This window comes from Lissotriton vulgaris, chromosome 8 (assembly GCF_964263255.1).
Source record: "Lissotriton vulgaris chromosome 8, aLisVul1.2, whole genome shotgun sequence".
Lineage (NCBI taxonomy): Eukaryota > Metazoa > Chordata > Amphibia > Caudata > Salamandridae > Lissotriton > Lissotriton vulgaris.
The window spans coordinates 1,327,110,624-1,327,123,458 of record NC_141696.1 but is presented as its reverse complement, the minus strand read 5'-3'; the positions used below and the strand labels follow the sequence as shown (position 1 = coordinate 1,327,123,458).

The 12,835-nt window shown below is 41.3% G+C and overlaps 1 protein-coding gene across 3 annotated transcripts in view; it reads left to right on the top strand.

The window, feature by feature from the left end:
• The window catches only part of DYNC2H1 (dynein cytoplasmic 2 heavy chain 1), a 1,560,829-nt gene extending 1,548,830 nt beyond the window's left edge, over positions 1-11,999 (top strand). For all 3 annotated transcript variants that reach the window (XM_086935265.1, XM_086935264.1, XM_086935263.1), the window contains one exon: positions 11,475-11,999. In XM_086935265.1, coding sequence (XP_086791391.1) covers positions 11,475-11,633 — 159 coding nt within the window. In that variant the 3' untranslated portion in view covers positions 11,634-11,999. The remainder of the gene's footprint in view (positions 1-11,474) is intronic.
• Positions 12,000-12,835: the final 836 nt, after the last annotated feature.

Here is a 12,835-nt window from a genome sequence, read left to right as displayed (position 1 = left end):
AAGAGGGCGGTGAGCTTTTACCTGGACAGAACTAGAGAGTTCAGAGTGGATGACCAGCTCTTTGTTGGTTTTGTTGGAGCCAGAAGAGGCAAGGCGGTGCACAAGTGAACGCTGTCAAGATGGATTGTCTTGTGTATCAAGATATGCTACTCTCTGGCGGGTAAGGAACCTCCTGAAGGTTTAAGAGCTCATTCCACTAGAGCAAGGTCTGCTACATCTGCTTTGTCTAGGGGTGTTCCCGTAGAGGACATTTGTAGAGCAGCGACTTGGGCTTCCCTCCACACTTTCGCAAAGCATTACGGCTTGGATTCAGAAGTGAGGAGGAACGGCCCCTTTGCGCGTTCTGTCCTCCAGGATTTTCTGGTATAGGAGAGTGGACACCCTCCTCCGGGAGTGGGGACTGCTGTGGGACTCGATTCACAAGGTGAGGAATCCACTGGCAGATGTATCCATCAGAAGAACAAGTAACTTACCTTCGGTAACGCTTTTTCTGGTGGATTCAGTATCTGCCTGTGTATTCCTCACTGGCCCACCTGCCTCCCCGTTGTTCACTCTTCTATACCTGATTTACTGTAATGTTAATATTTTATTGTCGAAGGAAATGTGTTAATGTTTTTACTTTTCTGCATGTGTTGTTTTGATTATTTGGTACTGTGTACATTGTGTGTATATCTACTGTTGTTGATCCGTCCGTATGCCTCGAAGGCACGGGAAAAAGGGCAGAACTGATGTCATCACGCTGACTTGGGCCTATTATGGTGTTGGTGACGCCAGTGGAGCCGCGCGCGATGCCGTGCTTCTGTGACGTCGTCCACGTCAGCGCGAAGCTACAAAAAGAATTTCCGAATGTTGCTGGCGCAGGGGGAAATTCACAAGGTGAGGAATCTACAGGCAGATACTGTATCCACCAGAAAAAGCGTTACCGAAGGTAAGTAACTTGTTCGTCTTGACCCTGTCACTCATGGGAACAGGCCAGCCCGAACTGCCAAGCCAGGTCTTCTCTGAACCGGAAACAAACATCCTCGGACCGGTTTCTGGGTAACACCCTTTCATTAGCCAGGCTAGCTTGAATCCAGTGGTAAACTGAGCAAGGGACCCATATCTGGGCATACCCTGCGAACTTAGGGCGAACAAAGCAAACACAAAGAGATGATGGACGGAGTGTTGAAACTTTTCAGACACTTACCCCCAGTCACAGATCTGGGTTGAATCCATCATCATGCTTTCGCTCACTTCGCCACCTCAGTTCAGAACCAGCTGTATGCAAATCAGTCTTGACCCTGTGCCTCATGGGAACAGTCCAACCCGAACTGCCAAGCCAGGTCTTCCCTGAACCAGAAACACGCATCCTAGGACTGGTCTGGGTAACACCCTTCATCAGAAAGATGATATTTCAACCCAGATCTGTGACTGGTGGTGAGTGTCTAAAAGGTTTCAGCGCTCCGTCAATCATCTCCTTGTGTTTGCACCATTTACTAGGAACATGAAAGTAAATTAAATGTATCAATCAGGTGTAGGCCAATATTACCATATTTTCAAGCAAGAGGACATGCAATTTAACTCTGATAACCAGGAAGAAAGTTCACAGAGTCCTAAAAGCCAACAAAAATAGATTCAGCCAAGAAAGACAAAAATGTGGGGTGAGCCTGCAGAGAGTGCCCTTTTCTACAGCCCTTAGCGTAGGTGAAGGATTAGTGTCCTTCGATCTCTAGGATACCAATTTCCATCTGCCGATCTTCCAATTGACAGGAGTTTCCTTAAATTGTCAGTGAGGTCAAAACACTATTAGATCACCTTTCTACTCCCAAAGTATTGACCTTGGTAGCGATTTCATTCAGAATGTTTTGAATACATATAGCTATGTAACTGGATGACTAGCTAGTTAATATGGGGGCTCCTGCATTGCTCACAGAAAGTATTCAGTGCACAATTACCTTTCTGAATGATTTATCTTTTCTAACAATGCCCTGAAATCCCACCACACAGAGACTGATCTTCATAGTTGTGTTGTTTTGCAAGAGCAATCTTTCCCTCCTTTACAGAGAGCTGCAAATATTCTGGATATGATTCAACTATTTCTGATGGATACTTATACTTACAGATTCCTGACATCTGAATGTCCCTACAGACGTTGGATTAGATTTATAATTTCTTGTATAGTTCCCCTGGTCCAGTAGGGGGTGCTGGTTCCAACTTGGTTCCAGAACCCAGCATCCTTGTAACATCATTGAATCCAAAAGTAGGCCACTCTGGTTCACTTACATCAGTTCCTGTCCACTTTTTTCTGTTCCTTATGCGGCCGAGACGACATTAATGACATCAGTCGAAACACAGTGCAGACAATTTTGCTTGGAACCTTATTATGGTGAGATCTATATGACTATTCTTCAGAATGGGGAGGTGTGTAGGGTCATGAGGAATCTCCAGGTAGATAGTGTCCACCAGAAAGATCATTACTGAATGTAAGTATTTTTTCTGCTGATGGGTACTTCAACCGGGTGATTCGATTCCTCACTTGTGAATGTATTGCATAGCAGTACCTCTCTCAGGAAGGGTTCTAAAGGAGTGGCCATATTAAGAAGTCCCAAAGTGCAGAATGCGTGAAATGACCATCTTGCCGCACCTCAGAGTCCATACACAATAATCCCTGGCAAAGGTGTGGACACCAAAATAGCCTCTCGACAGATGTTTGAAACTAGGATATCCATGGCTAAGGCAGAAGTGGAAGCTTTCATTCTCATAGAATGTGCTTATAGACCTTCCATTTGTTATAACCATATTAGGATCCCAGTGAGCCAAAATCAAATGTCTGGGAGGATAAACATTGACCAAACCATTAGGTAAATGAATCACAATTATTTATTTGAACAGGGATGCTTGGTCTGGGAGGCGAAAGATTGCCAACAAAGCTGGTATATAACCCTAACAGTTTTTCTGGGTCAGCAAAAGCACAAATAGATGTATCACAGCTAGATGGGCTTTTAAAGAGTCTACATATCGTTCTGCTAATCAAACAATTAACTTATTCCACCTCCCAAAGTAGCCCGATTTGGTGGAATGTCGATAAACTGATAAAATGCCTCTGGTGGCATTTGGATTACACTGAAATATCCCCATTGAGTCCCCCCAGATTAGTTGAGGAGGATTCGATATGCTGATCTATTGGAACTCAGCATTCGGCACCATGTTCCCCTGCTACACAGGGTCGACCTACTTTCGTAATGAGATGGTTGGGTCTTCCACCACTGTCATTGATCCTTTGATGCATGCTTGGAGACTGAATTGTGCTAACTAGAGACCTTCTATTTACCACTAGAAGTGGCAGACACCATCTTGCTTCCCCAAAAACTTGCTACAGCATCTGTCTATGTGGGCTGTTGATAATCTATTCTGTTCCTTAGTGTGCTTTGAGCCTTCTCTTTCCAACTTTATTTGTATTCCTTTGCCAAATAGGGCTTTACAGTACCAATTGTAGAATGAACTTTGGCTGCCAAGTCTGCCTTCTTGTGTCTCCCTGATCATCCCTCTTTGTTTACATCATCCCTAGTGGGATCCTTTCTGAAAGATGTAATATATTTCTTCTCTTGCACAACATTTATGTTTCCACAGGGGGATTTAAATTTAGTTAGCCTTGAAGTCAATATTTCTAGAGGCAATAACTTGTCTGCACATTTCAGGCATTTGGTTCTTGTTTTCTTTCACTATTTTCTATCCAGAGAAGTTGGTACTTCACACCTTTCTTTGATTCTTTCTGAAGGTGTTGTCTGCCTTTCACGTCACTTTTCCATCCTTTACCCCTATCACTTCAAAGAAGAGGAGACATAACTGTAGTTGGACTCGAGATGTGTTTTATCTTACTAATCGACTACTCAAGGCAAGATGGAGTCGATAGTCGGCTCTTTGTGGGCTTGGTTGGAGAAAAGAAAGGCAAGGCCGTCCATAAATGCACAATTTCACATGGATAACAATTAAACGGTGTCCCTGAAGGAATTATTCTAATACTATTCCATCAATTCAGAATCTTGCCACATACGTGGTCAACAATTGAAAGTAGAGCAAGGAAAAAAGAACAGATTTAAACTGTTTTTTATTACTCAAAATTCTCACTTTTTTTGTTCTTTCTCTTTTATACACAAAATCTAAAATATGGCAACAAAAATACTACTATGCAGTTGACAGAAGTTCTCAGTAGTATCAGGCAACTTTTGCTATACACACGAAAAACCACATATCATGTCGAAACCAGTATTTTCAAAAATACAATTATTTGATATTCAAATTAATGTGACAACAGTAAGCAAAACGTTGCCAGGCGTCGACGTTTCGGTCCTTAATTGGTTGAAATAATCCACCGGACCATCTTCAGGACTATGCGCTGCACATATTAATCTAAAAACCAAATGTACAAAGCAGTATCAGAACCTTGCCCTTAAAGCATCATCCACCCAGTCCAACAAAAAATGTGACTGAACCTGTGACACATGCTTGAGGTGTGATACATAAAAAGACACCCAACACCAATATGAATGTGCCAACACCTAAAAGCTAACTCAATAGACAACATTACATACACAGAACAGGGGGGCTTACCCAAGACCTCCAGCCGGAAGTCAAAAATGATCGAAAGGTTATACACTGTATCAACCTCCTGTCTGAACAGAAAAATCAACATAAGTATCAAGAGCTAATCTCCCTTACAAAGAACATCATACAGCGACATGTCACTGCACCTACCCAACAATGTGGATGTTTACTCCCAAAATGCAGAATCCGTCTCCAAAAATTCATATACCAGTGAAGGATTTTGGCTTTTATCCGAGTCACTCGCAACACCTACGAATTACAAAGGGAAACCCACAAGTGTCATAACTATGACCCGCATCGCATGGAAAACAGCAGAAGATTAAGCAAGCTGAGTAATATAACCTCCCACGCTGGCGGTAAACTTACTTAATGGCGGTGGTGAGGGGGCCGTAGTACACAACTTCGTATCGGCATCGGAACCGAAGAAGTGGCTACTTCCGCATATATGCGTGAAGCACGTCATGACGTCACACGCGAGGGGCGGGGATGAGCTACAATGTCCGCGTCAAAGACGCCGGGACGTCCCGTGTACCGGGGACTATCCTGTAGCGGCACTAGTTCAAAACAGCGCAAAACACGCATCATAACAATAAAGTAGGGCTCAATATGCGCAAACCAAAAGACCTATGTCAACAGCAAATCGAGTGTGAAAAAATCGAGTGTGAAAAAACATCGGAGTACCACCCAAGAAGTAGAAACATCTTAAGTTGATGTCCCATGAAAGTTTATATAAATGGGAACTGAATTGTATATCACTATGACAAAACTAAACATGCAACAAAAAGAACTAAGCATAAAAAATGATGAATAAATAAACTGCACATACTTCACCTAAGAGCACTATTTAGTATATATGATCTCCATGGGTCTTAAACTCAATGTAGCCATACATATAGCCAAACACTTACGGAGGACCAAACCCCACTCATGGGGTTCACAGAAACAAGGGCATAAGATGAGGTCAACAAAACCCTTCGCTAACTCACATCATGGCCACAGTATGCCATTCAATAAGGGAATTTAAACCTCTTTCTACAGTGTCACAGGTCCAGATCCACTTGTTCTCCCTCAGAGTTAGTAAACGATCAACATTCTGGCAACGTTTGGTGCATTTGATGACATCAATTACAAACCACTGCATTTCATGAGGCATATGCAATTTTTTCTGGTAGTGTTCCACTAGAGGGGCAGTTAAGACATTGCATCGTATTCTTGATTGATGCTGTAACACACGTTTCTTTACTTGCTGTGTGGTTTTACCGATGTATGATAGCATGCATGGACATTGTATACAATAAATAACGTTCTTAGTGTTACAATTTGAATGGTGATACAATGTGATATTTTTGCCATTCACAGTACAGTTTTTAAGTGTTTTCGTGGTTCCACATGCTGCACATGAGCCGCATGGGAAATGCCCGATCACCGGTGGCAACCCCCATTGGGACTGGATAGTGTTGGGTGAGGGTTCATTATAAGCCCTTACCAGATAATCTCTCAAGTTTCTTCCTCTTTTGAAGGCAAAACGAGGTAACTCCAGTTGAGGTTCAACCTTACAAATAAGGTGCCAATTCTTTTTTATAATGGTTTTGATTTGATGGGATTCAGAACCAAACGTAGTAACACAGGTCAAAGGCCTTGTGTTGATCTCAGATAGGCTAGTCTTTACCTCTTTTTTTGTCAGTAAGGCCTCTCGATCATAATACCAGGCCCGCTTCATAGCCCGTTTCACTAGTCTACATGGATAAGATCGCATTGTTAGTTTCAGTTGTAGTATTCTTGCCTCGCGAAAATAATCTGCTTTTTTAGTGCAGTTGCGTCGAAGACGTAAAAACTGCCCAAAAGGCAGATTATCACGTAAACTACGCGGATGATGACTCTCATATCTAAGGAGGGTATTTCTCGCTGTGGGTTTAGTATACAACCTCATAGCTAAGATGTTGTTATCATTGTAAATAGATAGGTCAAGAAAATTGATGGTAGAGCTATCACTCTCTAATGTGAATTGCAAATTGTTGTCTTGTCTGTTAAGCCATTGATGGAATTCTTTCAGTCCGGACTCAGTGCCATTCCAGATTAGACAAACGTCATCAATGTAACGTAAATAATGACGTAGATTATTGGCATAGGGATTGTTGTTATATATCACCCTATCCTCAAAGGTTGCCACATAGAGATTTGCTATGTCGGGCGCGAAAATCGCGCCCATTGCCACGCCCTTAACTTGGCAATAGAAATCAGAGTCAAAGATGAAATAATTCTCATTTAGAGCAATTTTCGCACATTGGACTATAAAATCAGTGGGAACCTGGTGTGGTCGTGTGCGTGTCTCTAAAATGTCACTGATTATAGAAAGTGCATCTGCTTGAGGAATGTTTGTATACAAACTATTGATATCCATAGTTACTAGGATATCACTGGTTGGATCAAATGGTTGTCCTTCAAGTTTAGTGATCACGTCTCTGCTGTCTTGTGTATATGACTTAGTCAAGGGAACAAAAGGTTTCAAGAAAAAATCAACATATTCCGCTAAGGGTTGGAGTATGGACTGGCATCCCGCCACGATAGGCCTCCCGGGGGGGTTTTGACTGTCCTTATGGATCTTAGGAAGCGTATAAAACGCTGGTATCATAAAATCCTTTTTGTTCAAATAGTCAAATTCTTTAGTACTTAACCAAAGTCCATCCCGGCCTCTGGTTGTAAGTGCTAAGATCTCTTTTCGTATTCTCATTGTGGGATCAGCTCTAAGTTTACTATAGTGTATGGGGTTGTTGAGTTGGCAAAGAACCTCCTTATCATAATCCGTTTTATTCTGCAGAATGATCCCACCCCCTTTATCCGCTGGCTTCACTATAAGATTATCCAGGTTGGACAGGGACTGTAGCACTGTTTTGGCCTCTTTCGAAAAATTATGTTTAACATATTTTCTGGTTTGAAACATTTGTTGGATTTCATTAAGTACAACATTCTCAAACGTGATAAGATCTTTTGGCATCATACTGGTCGGTGGAAAAAAGGTCGAGGGACACTTTAGACCACTGATATTGGATTCAAAAGTTGTTTGTGGATTTGCAGAGAAGAAGATCTTCAAACGTATAGTACGGAAGAACTTATAAAGCTCGACAGATGTCAGAAAAGCATCATTTCTGTTAGTAGGGACAAAAGAAAGCCCATGGCTCAGTATCTCCACTTCCTGTGAGCTAAGCTCATGTGAGGATAAATTAAAGATCGGAACAATAGCTAAATTCTGATTATTTAACATTTCTGTATCAGATCCTGAAGTTACCATTCGTAATAATTGTTCCGTGTTTGGCGGAACCCTGGGGTGTACTGGTTCCTGTACCAGCCCCTCCTGTTGTTCCGGGACCGACCTCTCTGTTGTTGTGTGCCCCTTCCTAAAAAAGGAGTGGAACCTCTTCCTCCTCTGTAGTTTGAGCCACCACCTCGATGAAGAGTCTCGTCAGAACCTGAAGACCCAGTCTCAGAAAAGGTGGTATGTCTGGGAACCTGATTTGTCTGATTATTAATAGACTGAAAAAAATCTTTTCTTAAGTAGGGATACGTCCGTTCCTTACTGTAATTTTTTATATCTTTTTGTAATTTTTCAGTTTTTTTAAGGATATTGTTCTTTTGAAAATCAGTGATGATGGTATCAAGTTTCTTAAGAAACTCCTCAGTGTCAGTGGCTACCGAATCTTCGCGGACCTGTTTCTCTAGTTCTGCAATTTCCAACCTTAATTTGTCAATATGTTTCAATGCCGTCTCTATACTCAGGACCATCCAGCTTCTGGAACACTTATTTCCCACGAAACTGAAACCAACCTTATAGTCTTCGTCCTCTATGAAAATTGCAGGTATATTCCGGACTTGTAGTCCGATGGGTATAATGTTATTGCTAAGGCAGTCTGTTAGAAATTTAGCATGTAACTCAGTTCTTATGAGTTTTTTGTGCAATCGCTCTAAGGCGCTACGAGCTGTGGACTGTTGGATATTTAGAGTGTTCCCTCTATTTTGTGGTCCTAACAATGAGGGACCACCAGCTACTTTCGTTATATAATCATCAGTGTAAGTGAGGGTTTCTTGTTCAGACATAGGAAAAGGTTACTTAAACACAAATAATATTTAGATTAACATGCAAACAATCAAAAGAACATATAAATACACATACAGGTGGGTACAATTGAACAACTGCGTACACGTGGTGGACAAATACTTATGTGAAACAAAAACCACTTTCGTTCGAAAAGGGCCCTTGCAGACAGCAGTCTGCGCTAACAATGTTAAATACAATAGAGCCACCCAATATTCCCACAGGGACTGGGTATTTATCAATAACAATTAAACGGTGTCCCTGAAGGAATTATTCTAATACTATTCCATCAATTCAGAATCTTGCCACATACGTGGTCAACAATTGAAAGTAGAGCAAGGAAAAAAGAACAGATTTAAACTGTTTTTTATTACTCAAAATTCTCACTTTTTTTGTTCTTTCTCTTTTATACACAAAATCTAAAATATGGCAACAAAAATACTACTATGCAGTTGACAGAAGTTCTCAGTAGTATCAGGCAACTTTTGCTATACACACGAAAAACCACATATCATGTCGAAACCAGTATTTTCAAAAATACAATTATTTGATATTCAAATTAATGTGACAACAGTAAGCAAAACGTTGCCAGGCGTCGACGTTTCGGTCCTTAATTGGTTGAAATAATCCACCGGACCATCTTCAGGACTATGCGCTGCACATATTAATCTAAAAACCAAATGTACAAAGCAGTATCAGAACCTTGCCCTTAAAGCATCATCCACCCAGTCCAACAAAAAATGTGACTGAACCTGTGACACATGCTTGAGGTGTGATACATAAAAAGACACCCAACAATGATCGAAAGGTTATACACTGTATCAACCTCCTGTCTGAACAGAAAAATCAACATAAGTATCAAGAGCTAATCTCCCTTACAAAGAACATCATACAGCGACATGTCACTGCACCTACCCAACAATGTGGATGTTTACTCCCAAAATGCAGCTTGCTTAATCTTCTGCTGTTTTCCATGCGATGCGGGTCATAGTTATGACACTTGTGGGTTTCCCTTTGTAATTCGTAGGTGTTGCGAGTGACTCGGATAAAAGCCAAAATCCTTCACTGGTATATGAATATCAAATAATTGTATTTTTGAAAATACTGGTTTCGACATGATATGTGGTTTTTCGTGTGTATAGCAAAAGTTGCCTGATACTACTGAGAACTTCTGTCAACTGCATAGTAGTATTTTTGTTGCCATATTTTAGATTTTGTGTATAAAAGAGAAAGAACAAAAAAAGTGAGAATTTTGAGTAATAAAAAACAGTTTAAATCTGTTCTTTTTTCCTTGCTCTACTTTCAATTGTTGACCACGTATGTGGCAAGATTCTGAATTGATGGAATAGTATTAGAATAATTCCTTCAGGGACACCGTTTAATTGTTATTGATAAATACCCAGTCCCTGTGGGAATATTGGGTGGCTCTATTGTATTTAACAATTTCACATGGAGTCACCCTTGTGTGTCAAGATCTGTTATGCCTTAACCAATAGAGATTCTCTGACTGGCACCCATGAATGCTTCTCAAAACCCATGGAAACCTATACTTCTCTTGCCAGGGGCTGCCCCCGGTCATCATTAAACACCATAAAAAAAGTCTTGTGGCTCAGGCATGGAGTGTTGGATATTTAGCCAGGACTGTGTTAGATAACGTTCTTGGTTAATCAGCTCTAGCTCCTCTGGCGATTGCTTTGGGAAACCTTCATATGATGAGGAATCTGTAGGAAGAAGTAGCCATCAGAGGAAAAAGTTGCTTGTAGCAAAATGTCTGGTGGATACTTTACCTTCCTGCAAAGTCATCACCTCCCTCCATCCTCCCATAATAAGTTAGTGCCATGGATAATAAGATCCCAAGTTTTGCAAATGTGCTTCTGATGTTTTGTTGCTGGCATCTCTCAGTTCCTCTCAACATGCCTCCATGGGGTGCAGAAAATATAGGTGAAACTGACACCAGTGTGCCAATCGGTGCCATATAAAGCGGAATGTCATCAGATACGGAAGCAATTGAGTTGCGATTTGAAACTTGGTGCTACCTGGTGGCGCCAGGGAAAGAACCTTCCAGACCCAGTCTGGCACCTAGAGGATATTAATAAGGGGAGGAATCCGCTGTAATATATAGGCTCAGATTTAGAGTTTGTGCCAGTCTTCCAGAGCAGTGGAGGTATGTACTCCTCTCACCCGCTAGAATACTTGCTGCCATACTTGCAGATCTTCAGCAGGTTTTTGTTACCCAACTCAATGATACTCATTTTATCAACCTCAGAAGGATGAAAGGCTGAGTGGACTCACTGGGATTTGATCCTGTGACCATGAGGTCAAACAAAGACCCCTACAGTGAACGCATTAGTCCACTTAGCTTCCAGACCTGGCTCCTGTATAGGTAAGTAAAAGGTCAGAACATCCTTTCCCAACAGGACAGATGGTTTGAGGTACTTTGACCAACCAATGTCTGGTGGAACTCTGGACTTTGGATTCTACCAGCAGAGCCAGTGCAGGCTCTACCGTCAGAAACATGGTGGTTCCCACAAATCCAAATAGAGAGAGGAAACCTCAAGTTTGATGGCCGTGGCATTTGCCGTGTTTTTGACAGAGTACCTTGTAAAGCATCAAGCTCTAAATGAAGCCCTTTGTGCTCACCTGAATTATTGTAGCAAAGTTAAGTAAAACATTTTTCTACTAACAAATCAGTGAATATTGTTTAAAACTAATTCAAATTGCATAAATACATTTTCACTTTATTGATTGTGGTGCTACATATCATACTTATTCATACAATAAACTCTCTGTTTTCCAACAGAATGCTAATGGCCCTTATTCCCCAGAGGAGTGCATATCATTGCCAGTATACACAAGTGTCGAGAGGGACAGTGTGGTGACAAACATTGATGTTCCCTGTGGAGGCCAACAGGACCAGTGGATTCAATGTGGCGCAGCTTTATTTTTGAAAAACCAGTAGCCAGAAACCTAACTTATTAAATTTCCAAGAGAATATTTAGCATCTTAAGTATTTATTGTTGCTTGTATATAGAGCATTTATACTAAACCGCTAATGATTTCAATCCTAAAATCCATTGTTCTGAGCATGTTTTCATAAAGCACAAATTATTTTCTTTTGTGAATATTTTCATGCAAATGCTAATGACAACTCGGACCAAATTTCCAAAAATGCAAAATGAGTTTAGCATTCTATTTATTTTTTCATCAACTATATTTTTCTAGATCTAGTGACTGATGTTATTTATATTTGATAACATATTAAAAAGGTGATTATCCAAAACGTATTCTTTTATTTAATAAAACTCGTACTAACTTTGCCACTGGCAACTGTGATGTTTTGCCAATCTGCTTGTGTCTATCACCACTCCTCTCCCATGCATCCCCCCTTTCGTCACTGAACTAGCCCTTTAACTAGTCCTTTTGTTGATTCCTCAAGTTCAGACTCCCTGGCTTTTAGAAACATGGAGGCCATTATCAGTGGTGGCTCCTCGGCTAAGGCGGAGGAATGTCGCCCCACTGCTCTTTGAGCGGTGGAAAATAAAAATCAAATTATAATAACAGGAAGTTATTATCATTTAATTTTCCTTTGAGACTGTGGACGGGGCAGGGCTGGCTGACGCAGGGGAGCACTTCCACCTTACATGCGCATAACGCTTTGACCGGCCCTCTAGGGCCGGCCAATTAGTCATGCGTAATTGGCATGTACTCTTTTGGGCTGTGTTGCACAGCTCCATGGAGAACATGCCCAGCCTCCCCAGGCACTGCCTGAGCAGCCAAACTGGCCGCTCAGAAGCGATTGGCTGGCAGAGTCGGAAGCCTGGATGTTTCCAGTGCAGCTGCAGGCAGCAGCCGGGGAAGAAGAAAAGAAGACGAGGAGAGATGTGCAGTGGATGTGGCGGCAAAGCAGGTAAATACATTTTTTTTTCATCACGAAACAAGGCCCCTCCCGACACCCTGCTCAGCACCCCTGTTCGGAGGCAGCCACCACTGGCCATTATTAGTTCTTATATATTTCCCCCAAAATATATATATATATAACTAATTACAAACTAATATAAAGTTTCACATACCTAGTAACCTACTTATGCAGTAGTTTACACAATAAGACACAGAGTGAAACAAATATTCATACAGTTAAATCACTATCCCATATATTTAGTG